Source organism: Culicoides brevitarsis, chromosome 3, assembly GCF_036172545.1.
Source record: "Culicoides brevitarsis isolate CSIRO-B50_1 chromosome 3, AGI_CSIRO_Cbre_v1, whole genome shotgun sequence".
In the NCBI taxonomy this organism is placed as follows: Eukaryota; Metazoa; Arthropoda; class Insecta; order Diptera; family Ceratopogonidae; genus Culicoides; species Culicoides brevitarsis.
This window is the reverse complement of record NC_087087.1, coordinates 9,792,140-9,807,298: the sequence shown is the minus strand read 5'-3', so window position 1 is coordinate 9,807,298 and position 15,159 is coordinate 9,792,140. Positions and strand designations below refer to the sequence as shown.

The 15,159-nt window shown below is 22.4% G+C and overlaps 1 protein-coding gene across 7 annotated transcripts in view; it reads right to left on the bottom strand.

Moving 5' to 3' along the window:
* Positions 1 to 785: 785 nt before the first annotated feature.
* The window catches only part of LOC134835986 (polypyrimidine tract-binding protein 1), a 191,255-nt gene continuing 176,881 nt past the window's right edge, over positions 786 to 15,159 (bottom strand). For 6 of the 7 annotated variants that reach the window (XM_063851066.1, XM_063851070.1, XM_063851068.1 and 3 more), the window contains 9 exons: positions 13,276 to 13,547; positions 11,896 to 12,129; positions 11,548 to 11,836; positions 11,082 to 11,314; positions 5,393 to 5,426; positions 2,625 to 2,717; positions 2,273 to 2,489; positions 1,417 to 1,494; positions 786 to 1,347 (listed from right to left, as the gene is read on the bottom strand). In XM_063851066.1, the coding sequence (XP_063707136.1) occupies positions 1,215 to 1,347; positions 1,417 to 1,494; positions 2,273 to 2,489; positions 2,625 to 2,717; positions 5,393 to 5,426; positions 11,082 to 11,314; positions 11,548 to 11,836; positions 11,896 to 12,129; positions 13,276 to 13,547 (1,583 nt within the window). In that variant the 3' untranslated portion in view covers positions 786 to 1,214. The remainder of the gene's footprint in view (positions 1,348 to 1,416; positions 1,495 to 2,272; positions 2,490 to 2,624; positions 2,718 to 5,392; positions 5,427 to 11,081; positions 11,315 to 11,547; positions 11,837 to 11,895; positions 12,130 to 13,275; positions 13,548 to 15,159) is intronic. The other variant, XM_063851067.1, reaches the window with a different exon arrangement.

The window sequence follows — 15,159 nt, the reverse complement described above, 5'->3', positions numbered from 1 at the left end:
TCCTTTGTGTTTTGTTTTGTGTGTTTTATGTAAATAATTGTGGCAAACAATTTTGTTGTTGTTGTAATTATATATAATTAATAAAAAAATGAATGATGGAAAAGTAGACCGAAATTGAACACAATCATATATATTGTATGTATAACATATATGATGAATATTAGTGACACGTGTAAAAAATAATGAAATAAAGTTGTAGTTTTTTTTGTAATAATATAATATATATATATTTTAAATTAAAGTAATATAATATAATGATATAGATTTTTTTTGAAAAAAAAAGTTAAAAACAAAATATTCATTAATTAATATTTAAAAATGAAATACTGAGATTATTTAACTTTATTTTTTGATGTTGTTGATATATCATTTATTATAATTATTAAATATAAAGTTAAAATGTTATATAATTAAAAAAAAAGAATATAAAAAAAAAAGATTTCGAGAAAAAAATGTAACAAAGTATCTTATTATTTTATTATCTTTTATGTTACGATACTGATTCGTTTTGATTTTTTTTTATAAGATTCGATAAGATTTTAACAATAAACAAAATTTATTTATAATATATAATTAATTATTAATGTTAAAGTTGCACATGTTTTCGTCAAAAAATTCAGACCTATCATGATTTATAATCATATCGTTTTGATTGACTTTAAATATTTTTTTATTATTACATATAAAAAAGTTTTGATTGTGAAAAAATTAATAAAAAAAAATATTTATTAATAATAGTAAATATATATAATAATTATATTATTAAAAAGATTCATGTTTGTTAATATATTTTATAGTTATGCATAGTATAAATGTATGTTTAATAAAAAGATATATAATTTTTATATATATTATATAAATATAAATGTAAGATTCTTACAATAAAAAAAAAGTTTTTTTTTAAATTTTTATACCATGAAAATTAAATATTTATCAGCAGTAAGTGATTGTGGTTGTAGTTGCCAGAGTGGAGCATTTTGGCCATGTTGTTGCGGATGTATTGCCTGCGGCGGCGTCGTCGTACTGATAATCGAATTCATTGGTGGTTGCCCAAATTGCGGATGTACTACAGTTGTCGAAGGTACCGCCGCTGCTGTCGTCGGTTTGCCCGCGAAGAAGAGCGATGTTGTCGATGAGGCGGGCGTCGCGACATTACTACTCAACGATGAAGAGGCAGTCGACAACGAGAGGCAACCACTCAGGTTAAACATATTTTAAATGTTGGACTTCGAGAAGCTGACACGCAAATGATTCGATTCCGAGAGTTGGTGATTGTGCATTTTGATGAGTGCGTGAACGGCTTCCTCGACGGAGCTGAGTTGCAAAAGGGCCATTTTGTGGTCTTTTCTGTAAGGATTAAAAAAATTTTTGTGAGTGAATTTGTGAGTTTTGAAATTTGTGAAAAAAAAAACTTACGGGAAAAATTTAAAAGCTTTAACTTCGAAGCCATTCTCTTTGAATGCCTCTTTGATTTCTTCTTCAGTGACGGTTGATCTGAAATTAATAGAAAAAAAAATTAAAAAATGTTTTTATTTTAATGAAAATAATTAATTAAATTAACAAAAAAATTAAACCGATAAAATTTGAAAATCGCCTTTAGCTAATTCATTAATTTTTTAAATAAATTTTTAAATTATATAAAATTTTGACAAATTGATTTATTTTAACAAATTGTAAAAAAAAAATATTTTTTAAAATATAATAAAAAAATAAAAAGACTTGAATTAGCATAAAAGCGATTTTCAAATTTTATCGGTTCAAAATCGGGTCAAATTATATTTTAGATGAGAAACGAGCTTTCAACCGCTTAAATTTAAAAATTAAAGAATAGTTTTTTAGAGATAAAAAAAATTGATGTCTTAAGTTTTTGTAAAAAAAATAATTAAAAATAATCAACAGATATAAATTGACTTTTGAACCGGTAAAAATAATTTTTTCCTTTAAAAATATTAACAATTTTGCAAAGACAAAAAAGAAAAATAATTCAAAATAAAAAAATTGAATTAGCTGAAGAGCGATTTACAAATTTTATCGGTTCAATCGGTTAAATTTTATTTGAAAGAAAAATTATTTTTTTTTTAAATTCTTTATAAAAAAATGTTAACAATTTAAATTGTTTTTGATATTTTGAGAAAACAAAAACAATTAAAAATATTTTGAATTAACTGATAAGCGATTTACAAATTTTTGCGGTTCAAAATCGGTTTTAAATCGGTTTATATAATTTTAAATAAATTTTATAATTTTTAAAACTCTAAAAAAATTTACTTACGGAATGTTACTCAAATGTAAAGTAGCCGATGGCGGATAGATATTTTGATAATTTTTGCTACCAGGTTTCTTGAATCGATGCAAGGGATTTAAAGCGTAGTCACGTGTGAGACCGGCATCGGGTTGTCCCTCCTTTGGCAGCTGTACGGCTTGATGTTTGCTGGCCATTACGCGGATAGAACGTCCCCAGATACGAAGTTTATCTAAATGTGTCATAGCTGAAGAGAAAAATTGAACAAAAAAAGGGTAAATATGAAAAATCTTAAAAAAACCGATCAAAGAAAGTTTCTTTTTTACTTTATATTTTTTTCAACATTTAAAAGAAAAAGCGAAAAAAAAGTTGAAGTACTTACCTAAATAAGCTTGATGTGGTTCAGCCATTTGTATCAAAGCAGAATCTTTTTTGTTGTACAAGATTTTTACGCGTTGTACATCACCATATACCCCTGCAAAAAGGTAAATTTTGTTCTTTAGAGTTAGTTTTTAAAGATTTTTTTTTGTACAAAAAATAACATAAACTAAAGAAAAGCGAAGTAAAAGTGGTTTTTAAAAGTTTTTTTTTCAATTTCAGCATTCTAGTTAGAAATCGGATAAGATAAGAGATGCAACATCATCAAATTACATGATCATTAATAATATCCGGTCCCATTTTCCGAGTAAAGAACGGAAATGTCAGTGACGTTCTCTCTCAAAATCATATAATAAAAACAAAAAAATAAAACAAAAAATAATTAAAAATATTTTGAATTAACTGAAAAGCGATTTACAAATTTTAGCGGTTCAAAATCGGTTTTGAATCGGTTTATATTAATTTTAGACAATAATTAATAATTTTTTTTTAAAAAGGAAAAAGTCAAAAATTTACAAAAAGAGCTTTTAATTAAGCTCAAAATGAATAAGAATATTTCCAAACCAAGCATAAAAATTTTTTTTTCAAAAGGATCAAAAAATAAAATTTAATCCATCACTGCTACATATATGAAATTTGCACCGGTTGAAATGTCAGAAGGCATCACAAAATAGCATACATCGCAGGTAATAGCTGCTCAATTGACATCTAGACATTTTCCTCGTTTTTTTTTCTCGTCTCTTTTTTTTATTTCTTCTTGTGACGTTCGCACGTTATGTAAACCCTTTTAATGGATAAATGGATGAAAAATGACACAAGAAATAACATTTATTCATTCTATGATGTTTTTTTCTTTTTTTTTATTATTATTATTATTTTTATTGTACAGCTGACATTTCTCGTGCCTTGCATTCATGCAACAAGGAATGATGTCATTTCATTTTTTTTCTCTCTTATCTATCTGTTGAACAGATTCTTGCATTATTATGTGGAATGAGTTACGAAATTGAGCAGATGGTGCTGATTTAATAGAAAATCATCGGAAAAATTATCGAGATTTAAAGCGCAATTATTTTCCTTTTTTTTCTCTTTTATTTTTGATGATGATGCAATTTCTTTTTATTTTTTTTATCGTGTGTGTAAAGTAAGAAAAAAATGAGAATTAATTCAAATTCGAGCTTTTCAATGATTTCCATTTGAATTTCTTACAAAAAAGCGATTATTATCTGAATCTCAGGAAATCTTTTGTTAAAAAAAATATTTATTTAATATTAAACGGATATCTTTTTATTATTTATTTTTTTTTTTTGTATATTTATTTACAAATATATAGAAAAGTTCAAAGAATACGAAAAATGATGAATTTTCATTCATTCATTCATTCAACGTAAAGAGCAAAAAAAAAAATAAAATCTTTTCAACTGCATTGAACTTTTTTATTTTATTTTGAAAGTACCTAAGTATTCGTGTGTGCACTAAAATATGATATTTATTTTATTTTTTTTTATAAATAAATGTTTTGTTATGAAGCTTCTTCTTCTCAACATACAGGATGGAATTGAATTCAAGATAAACGGAAGTTTTCCTTGAGAGATGATGAAAGTTTATCATTTCTACACATAAGTTGCTTATTATACTTCATCTTTCTTTGTGATGTTTGATAGTTTAAATTTTCTTTTTCCGAGAAAATCTTGCAAAATAATGATTATTATCATTAAAAAGGAAGGAAGAGATCCGTAACTGACACTCTGAATGAAAGGTGTTTATTTTTAATTTTGTATAATTTATTTCAAATTCAAAGAAATTTTATTTTTATAAAAAAAAATATTATTATTAATATTAATAATACAATTTTAACATATATCAAAGGAAAATTTTCATTAAAAATAAATGTTAGTCCATTTTTATCATATTAAATTTATACAAAAAGCACTTTGTATTAAAAACATTTTTTTTTACTAAGAGGACCTTTTGAGTGGATAAGAACTGACACATGTCATGATGATTAAAAAGCTTTTCTCCATTAAGAATAAAAACATGAATTTATAATGAATGTCACATAAAACAACATAATAAAATTCATTATTTTATCAAAGTTGTTAAATAATTAACATCTTGTTTTAAGGACTGTTTAAAATATAATAAAAAGAAGTCCATTAAAATATTTTATTTTTTATATAAAAATTTTTAATACAAAAATAAATCAATTCTTAAATAATAAAAAAAAATATATTTTTATTTTATTCATTTAAGGTATTTTGTTTATTTTGTATTAAAAACGATAAAAAATAAAATAAAATAAAAATCAAATATCTTTGTCTATAAATTTGCTTCATTGAGACTGGGTAATTGAAAATATAATAAAATTTCTCCTATTTTCACCCAATTTCAAAGTCGTTCAAATTTATATACAATTTTATACTGTTGTTTTATTTTACAACAAAAATCATAAATTGTTCTCGTAAATTCCTTCTAAGCATTAAATTTTGTTGAGAATGAAATTTGTGAAAATTGTAAAGGAAAAAAAAATTAATAATCATAAAAAACTGGTGATATATTTTTATTTTTTGTTGTTATTTTATGAGCGAAATAGATTAATTACTTTTAAATATAAAAAAATATTTTTTTTATACCACTTTTTTAAATTTCTTTTCTTTTCTTAACTTATTTATAGATTTATGTTATATTTTTATATATGATGGAAAAAAATAAATAATAATAAAATTTATATAGTATAATAATAAAAATTATTAAATTATTGTGCGGACATACCAAAGAGGGTAAATAGAGCATCAGGCGTGACCATCTACAGAAAAAGAAAAAAAGAAAATAGAGATCAGTATTAGTTTTTTTGTATATTTTTTTTTATTATGATGTATAGAAAAATTTTATTAAACATAAATAATATATAAAGGTAAAAATAATAAAAAAAAATATATAAAAAAATTATTAATATTTTTTTTTATATATTTTTGATTGATTGAAAAATAATAAAAAATTGTATTGTAAAAAAATTTTTTTTGAAATAAAAATAAAAAAATATATATAAAAAAAATTATTAATATTTTTTTTTATATTTTTCATTTAATAAAAAAAATGTATTGTATTAGAGAAAATTTATTTTTTTTGATAAAATTGATAATAAGAAATTAAAAATATTTTTTAATATATTTTAAATTATTAATTAAATGAATTTAAATTTAATTTATTTTTTTTTATTTTATTTAATTTAAATTTTTATTTAATTTTATTTTTTAATAAATATTTTTTAAATAAATAAAAATATATTAAAAAATATTATTATTTTTTTTTATATTTTCGATAAAAAATAATACAATAAATGTATTTTCAAACAAAATTAAAAAATATAAGAATTTTTTTTCCGATAAAATTAATAATAAAAATAAAAAATATTTTTTATACATAAATTATATAATTAATTAATAAAATAATTATTTAAAAAAAATTATATATTAATAAAAAAATATTTTTTTTAAATATAAAAATAATTTTATATTTAATTAAATTTTAATAATTTTTATTAATTTTTTATTAAATTAAAAAAAAAATTAAAAAATATGAAAAATATTTTTTGTATATTTTTTATGTTTATTCTATCAAGTATACTAATGTAGAGTAAAAATAAGAAAATAAATAAATATATGAATTTATGAAAATATGAGGGTTGCCATTCAATTAGGCCTTTTAAATTATTCACCTTCGAATATTGTCGAAAGTTATTGCAGGTTAACGTAAGCAAATCGTATTTATTATTACCATAAAGTTATTGTTTATAGTTTATTATTCTTGTAAGACGCAATTATAATCTTCTTATGGTTTTAGAAAATGAATGTTTTAGCACAAATACATGAATAAACATCCTCAATAGATTATTTTCATTCACTCTCTCTCGATCTTTGTCTATTTTTGTCCGATTCAAGGGGCTATCAAATAATTTTTGGATTAAATTATATTTTATTTTATTTATCGAGTTGCATCCACTGACGAGTCCTTGACAAATATTATTAATGCAAAATGCAAGAAGAAGAGCAAAACTCTAAATTGTCTTTAGAAAATGGACTGTTTTCTCTCGTTTTGTAAATTAAAGACATGAAATTCTATTTCATTTAAATGGAAATATAATCCGATCAAATTGGGCCATAAACTAACTATATTTGGTTTTATGTTGTTTTTGCAGACACACGAGAGGGAAGAGCAAAAAGTTTGTCTTGCACCTGATGATGTGCCGTCGTCCTGCGTTGTAGACAGTGTTTGGACCTGTTGAACTATGAAACACTCTGAGCTAAATATAGAGAATTTAATTAGTTCCTTTCGGTCTTTTTATCTTTTTGCGGTGCGATGTGGCTTACGAAATACGAGAGGGGTTTAAATATATATTTTATTGTGTTTAACTCTTCGTGACGATTTTTTGGAAAGGAATTTCGTATTGTTTGGGACTACTTGAATGTACTTCATATAAAAAAAGCTTAGGAAATTAGGAAAACTTTGGGAAATTCATGGAAAAATTCGGAAAAATTGTGAAAATTTTTGGAAAACTCGTAAAATAATTGTAAAAATCTAAAAAAAAAATACATTTTTTTTTCAATTTACGGAAAATTGGAGAAAATTCAAAAAAAGCAATGGAAAACTTCGGAAAATTTTTGGAAAAACTGACAAAAATCGTGGAAAATTCGTGAAAACTTAGAATATGTTTTAAAAAAATTTATTAGCTCAATACAATCTTGTTAAGATCATTCAGATTTTTTTTTGTGAAAATCTCGGAAAATTGAAGGAAATTCGAAAAACTATTGGGAAAACTAGGGAAATTTTTTAAATATTTCTTTAAAAAAAATTATAAAAATTAAATACTCAGTTTGAGATGATTTCTAAAGTTTTCTAATAATTAGAAAAAAAGTAAACAAAAAATCGGAAAATTCGTGGAAAATTTGGAAAACTTATGGAAAAGCTTATTAAAATTTTTAATAATTAAAAAAAAATCATTTAAAATTTATTAAAACAGTTTCTTTCAAACATTTAAATGAAAAATTTTGGAAAACTCATGGAAAATTTAGATAAAGCTTGGAAAAACTTCAAATTTTAAAATTATTTTACAAAAATTGTAGAAATAATGAAAAATTAAAATTTTTTTAATTTTCGGAAAAATTAAGTTAAGTTCGGAAAATTTTAGGAAAATGCGGAAAACTATTTTTTAATATGTTTATTAATATTTATATAAAAATTATTAATTTGTTAAAAAATTAAAAAATCAGAAAAATTTTTTTAAAATAATTTTTAAATAAAATATTAATTTTAATTTAAATAATTTAATTAATTTAATTTAATTTAATTTAATTTAATTTAATTTAATTTTAAATAAAATATTAATTTTAAAAAAAAAAAAAAAATATTTTTTATAATACGCTCAAATGTTTATTTATTTTTTTTTACGCCTCAACTTCTCAAATTGTCTCTAACTCTATTATTTGTATGAAATATGATTATCTCACTCACATATTGGGGCAAAATTTAATTTGCAGAAAAACAAATACGTATTTATTTAGAGAGTGGCACGCACATAAAATCGAAGCAAAATGAATGAATGAGGCTCCCCAAAAATTGAATCTGATGCATGTTGCGGCATGTTTCTTCGCAATTTTATTGCAATAAAAAGGGAACATGAGTCTGCATTCAAATTTTAATGAAAATTTTGAGTTGCCGAGCATTATCATCTGTCATTTATCATCACCTTTTGTATGTGTTTTTCGCTCGTTTGATCATCCCCGAAACTTAATTAAGAGGAAAATGATGAGCTTCGAAATGGGGGCAAGTTGCTCATGACGCATTTTTTCATGTTTCATGATTATTTTATCAAGTCAATTAGCTGGAAGGGAAACAATCTTTTGTTACGAATTGCGAAAAATTAAATTTTATTGGCTCGGAAAATTTTATTTAAACTCCAATTGAATGACGTTCCATGTAGTTGAGGGCATTTTTTGGTAAAACACACACACACGGAACAATAGACAAAACTTGTATCGAACGCAAACGTCCATTCACGAGTCGAGAGATGAGAACAAAAAGGGAACATAACAGGTACTAATTAATTTAGTATATGTTGAATGTTATTACAAAACCATTCATTTGTTGTAACGAAAATGCCCTCTAGAACGTTGGAGCACATTGTGCTTATTATGAAAAGTGTAGCAGGCAGACTCGGTGTGCAAAAGGAGGAGAGGACGACGAAACAAAAAGACAAAAGGGCCACATTCGTTTTATTTGATTTTCAAAGAGTGTGTCGGTCGGAAAACGAATGAAATCATGTAAAGAGGGTCCATTCTTGTGGGTTTGCTAAGAGCTTGTTTGTACCTTTTTTTTCTGTGTGTATTTCAACATCAAATAAGCGGAGGACGGAACATATTAATTGAAAGAACGGTCTTTCTCGGTTTTGAGTTTCATAAAGGAATCAAAAGGAAATTTTGCGTTGATTATTTCTTTTTGAATTAATTCATCATTTGAGATTCGGTTAAAGATTTTTTTTGCAATATTTCGGCATAAAAAAATTTAAATGGAAATTATTGAGCATTTTTTTATTCAATAAAAATTAAAAAAAAAATCAATAAAAAAATTACTTAAATATTTTTTTTTTTAATTTTTTTGATATTATTTTAATAATTTTTTTTTTCTTTAAATGAAAATAATTTGATGAAAATTTAATTCAATTTTAATTTAATAAAAAATTAAATAAATAAATAAATAAAAAAAAGTTTTAAATAAAATTATTTTTTTTAACATTTTATAATTTTTTTAGAAGTTTTTTTTAGTTTTTAGTTAATTAATTTTGAGTTAATTTTTTATTTATTTTAATTTTATTCGATTAAATTTAATTAATTTTAATTTTTTTTTTGTGATAAAAAAATTACTTATTTAAATAAAATATGTTGAATCAAAAATGTTTGTAAAGTTATTAAAGTTTAACGAGAAATATATTTTTAACAAATAAAAAAAAAATATTTTTCATATAAATATTTTTAACTCTTTTTTAAATAAAAAAAAATAATAATCCAAAAAAAATTTTTTTTGAATTAAAATAAAATTTATAAATATTCTTTTAAATAAAATAAAATTTATAAATAATAAAATTTTAAATTAAATAAAAAAATAAAAAATAGCTTTGAATTTTGATTATTGTTTTTATAAATTTTTGAAATAATTTTTATTAATTTAAAAAATAAAATTTTATCTTAATATTTTTAAATTTATGCATTTTTTGCTAAAATAAATATAAAAATGCTCAAATGTGAATGTTATTTTTATTTATTTCAAAAAATTGTTTTTCCTTAAAAAAATAAATTTAAAAATTAAAATTATTTTAATTGCTTTAAATTTGATTTAAATTACTTAAAAAATTAAAATTAAAATTTTTATAACAAAATTTAATTTTTTAAAAATTATTTAAAAAAAAAATGTTTAAGATTTTTTATTAATTAAATTTAATTAATTAGATATCTATTTTTCATAATTTAATTAATTTTCATTTTAATAAATTAAATTTAAATTCCATTTAAAAAAAAATCGAAAAAAATAAATTTAATTATGTACAAACGAAATTTAACCAAAGAAATCAATTCTCCGCAAAAATTCTTTTGATTTTTCTCTTCAATTTATTCCAATTAAATTTTTCTTTCAATTAAAATCCATCCTCAGAAGATGGAAAAAATACATAAATTTTTGTTCCATTCAACTTCTTCACGGAGAAAAATCTCTCCAACTTCTTCACAGTACATCAACTTCTGTAATGCTCTTTGAGTGGTTTATCTTAATTAAAGTGGGCAATCAAATAAAGTGGATGCAAATTCAAATCTCTGTCTATATTATTTTTTTTTGTTGTTGCTTTTCAATTCTTTTCAAGGACTCTACATGATTTTTTTCTGCTAAAAACTTAAAAAAAATCTTAAAAAGACAGCAACAGATGATTTCTCGTTTAAAACAGAAAATTCATGCAAAAAAGTGTCAACAGTCTATTTGTCTAAATTAACTTGAGTTATTTTTCTAGCAATCTTTTTTATTTTATTTTATTCTTGTGGCGAAACCGAGTGAAGAGACCAAGAGAGAGAGAGATAAAAACAAACAGAAGTAAAAAGTTGATTTATTACTCGACGACTCGACAACGTTGGTGGCATGCCATTTAACCTGCATTTACGCAAATTACATTTCTTTCCTCATTGTCGTCGGTCTTTTGATTTTTTTTTTACGTTTTTTCATTAGATTTGTAGAAAAGTCAGAGAGAAAAATAAAAAATTGGAAGTGAAAAATGGTCACTTTTCTACATTTTTTTTCATATTTTTTTTTTCTTAAAAGGAGACATTTTTGTCTTAATAAATAAAAATTTTCAAAAAAAGGAAGAAAAAGCAATAAAAATTATAAATTGCGTTAATTTATTAAAAAAAACGCGCTTAATTACCTCCTCATTCAAGTTAGACACCAACAGTACGTTCGAAAGCCCGCGCAAATTTGCTGGATTTGTCGTTGCAAGGGCGCCAGTTTGTGCGAGCGCAAATGCTCCCAAGTTTGGTAAGGCGCCTCCGTATGCGCTGGCGAGAGCTCCCGGTGCCGCTAAACCGAGTCCGAATTGCGGAAGGATTCCTGGATTGGCTGCCGCTAAACCGTTGACTGTAAGATGATAAATGGAAGAAACTTTTGTGAAAATTTGATTAGATTTGCATTCAAATTCGGGGGAGGGTTTGGAGGACAGAAGAGATGAAATCAAATAAAAAAAATAGCTGAAAAATAATTCGCTAGAAGATTAAAAAACAAAAATTGAGGTTAGAATTTTTTTTTTGAGGTTAGAAAATGCCCAGATCGCAGATAATAAGGAGAAAAGTGACAGATTTTAACGGAAAAAAATTTTTAAAAAACGCAAAACGCACCTAAACGATCTCTGGCTAACTGGGGAGCACGTTGACCGGCAGCCAAGAGCAATAAATCACTGGCATTTACTAAACCGCCGGCACTTGCGATAACGTCACTGCCTGGCTCGCCTGCCGGCAATGTGGGATTCGTAAAGTCACGTGACTTATCATTGTTGTATTTGACATTGAGGGCTGTCAATTTGCTGTTGTCGATGCGTAATGTGCAGCATCCGTTGTAGATATTTTGTCCGTCTAACGTTTGTTTAGCGTGTCGTGCTGTTTCAGCGTCGGGATATTGTATAAGAGCCTAAAAACGAATTTCATTAGGTCACGTGGGTTGAAATTTGAAAAAGTTAATTTGCTTACTTGGAATGAATTGTTTTTAGTAAATGTCACTATTTTTAGCACTTTGCCGAAACGTTGAAAGATTTGATGCAAAATTTCGAGTGTTACGGGATACAATAAGGATTCGACGATTACCCTGAGTACAGTGTTGGGACCACTGGCGGCGTTACCTTGTGCATTTGTCGCATTTGTTGCGTTTCCCGTGTTGTTTTCCGCGCCGGCAGGCAATGGAGATCCCGATGCCGGCGATTGTTCCTGCAAAGGTAAATTTGAGAAATTATTAAAAATTATTAATTTTACAAAAAAAATAATTTATTTTTAATAAATATGTAATTTAAAAATAATAAAAAAAAATTCATAAATTAAATTAAAATAATAATTTTTAAATTGTTTTGTTAAGTTTTTGACTTACATTTGTATTTTTTTTTATCTTCATTTAATATTTTTTTTTATTCTTTTAATTTAATTTTAATTATTTTTTTATTAAAAATTTGACTGATTTAAATTTAAAAATAATAATAATTAAAAATTACATTTTAAAAAAAATATATTTATAATTAATTAAAATAATAATTTTAATAATAAAAATAATAATAAATTTAAATTTATTTTTAAAATTTTCAATTAATTAAATAAAAAAAATAAAATAATATAAAAAAAATTAACAAAATATTTAGAAAAATTATTAATATGTATGCAATTTAAAATATGTTTCGAGTAAATTTAATAAATAATCGAATAATTAATATTTTAATTCATATTATGAATATTAAAAAAATTAATTGATTTAAATTCATATTATTTTTTATATAATTTATTATTATAAATTGCAATTTTAATTTTAATAAATTTCAATAAAATAAAATATTGATTAAAATAATAAATTAAATGAAATAAATTTTAACATTATAATTATTTTAATTATTTATCGAAAGAAAAATAAAATTATCAAAAAAATTAAATAAAAAATAAATTTAAAAATTTTATTTTTTTATTAATTTAAATAATTTTTAAATTTAAAAAAAAGTAATTAAAAAATATAAATTTTATAAATTTATTTTTAATAATTTTTTTTATAATTTTAATAAATTAAATGAAATAAAAATAATCGAATAATTTTATTAAATTAATTTATGAAAAATGAAATTATTAAAAAAATAAATATTTATAATTATTCTATTTTTTTAAAAATTATTTTAAATAATTTTTAAAATTCGAAAAAAAAATAAAAAAAATATAAAAAAAAATAAATATAATTTTAAATTAAAAATAAAATTAATTAAATAAAATATTTTTTATAATTAAAAAATTTAATTATTTAAATTTAAAAAAAAATAAACTTTTAATTATTTAAAAATAAAATAAAATTAAAAAAAAAAAATTAAAAAAAAAAAAACTCACCGTATTTGTGTGATTTTGATCTGTTTTCAGTTCACGATGATTTGAGAATTGCACATAAACCGTACGTCCGCGAACAATTGGCGGCGTCGTATTGAAGCACGCTACCATCGCTGTCGCGGTAATTTCGTCAGCCATCTCGAGGAAAGCCTGATTCTTGCCCTTTAGCACTAAAACATTGGTGACACGACCAAACGGAATGCCCAAGTGTATAACTTCTGCCTCGCTAGATTCATTTGGTATATTTCTAATGTGAATGACGCGTGATGGTTTACCTGCAAGCAAAAAAAAAAAACGAAATGATAAAAATTTTGGGAAATGAGACCCGTTTAACGTAAAAAATGAGAGAATTTCCGCCGCACAAAGCCACACATTTGAAAAAAAAGGCGATGGAGTGGGATCAATATCTAAGCAATCAAAGTCATGACATTCATTAAAAAAAATATAAAAAAAAATGTTGCAAAAGAGAAAAATGACAACAATTTTTTTTACATTCACATTCAAATGCAGAAAAGATAAAAAAAAAATGAAAAATCCCATCATTATATCACTCACGACGAGCTTTTCATATCATCATCAATGTTGTGTGTAGAAACATTATAAAATTTTCATTATTCCCCCCTTTTCACGATTTTTTTTTTCATATTTGCTATTATTATTATATCATCACAAAATAACAATAATAACAAAGTTGTATTTTCCTCGCTTTTTGTATTTTAAAGGGTAGAAAAGCTCGAAAGGAAATTGCGTCAAATATTTTTTCTTGCCTTTTGAAGTGAATGGCAAGTTAATTTATCAGACCTCTGACCTACTTTTGGTTCGCAAAACCCTCGGAACTTTGACATCTGTTGCACTTTTCGATGTGATGATGCCATTTATTGATTTTTTTGTCATTCATCGGAAGCTTTGCTTAGTTATTATTGCACCGACTGCCAATTAGAATGTGCATATTTTATAATTTTATTGTAAGCTTCTCACTTTGGTTGTTGTTGACTTCAATGGAAAAGGGATTTTTTCATCATTATTTTTTTTTTAATAATTATATGGTATTATTGATATATTGTTTTGAGCTGTTTGATAGAGTTGTTATAACTAAATAAGTTACGAGTTTTTTTTTCAAAGTGGATTAAACCATTTTTTATTGTTTGTGAAAAGTTTTTTTTTTAATTTAGAAAATATAAAAATAAATTATTAAATAATAATAGAATAAAAATTGTTTTATGAAATTTAAAATTAAAGTTATTTTTTTAATTATATAATATTTTTTTAAATTAAATTTTAATGATTAAAAAATAATTTATTATGATATAAAAAATGAAATAAATAAATTAATTAAAATAAATTAAATAACATTAATTAATTATAATAATTGATAAATTTAATTATTTTTAAATTAAATTTTAATTGAAATTAAAATAACAAAAAAAAAATAATCTTAATTTTTTAATTTAATTTAAAAAGAATAATTAATTATTTTATATTTATTAATATTTTTATTTATTTTATTTTATTTTTATTCTCGATTTTATTTGTTTTTTTTTTATTCATTAGGTATTTATTTTATTTTAAAAAAATTATTTTTTTTAAACAATTATTTTTCTACAATTTTTAATTAAAAAATTTAAAAATTATTAAATATTAATAAAAGTATATAATATAAAAAAATTATTTTATGTTATTAATTATTTTATAATTGAATATTAAAAAAAAAATAAAACTGTAATTAAATAAAAAAAAAACTTTTATCCGAAAATCGGCCTAAAATAAATTTAAATACACAAAAAATAAAAATTAATAAATTTAATGAGTAGAACACATAAAATTAATTTTATTCGTAATTTATATTTATTTAATTTATTTTATTAATATGTATAATTTTAATTTGGT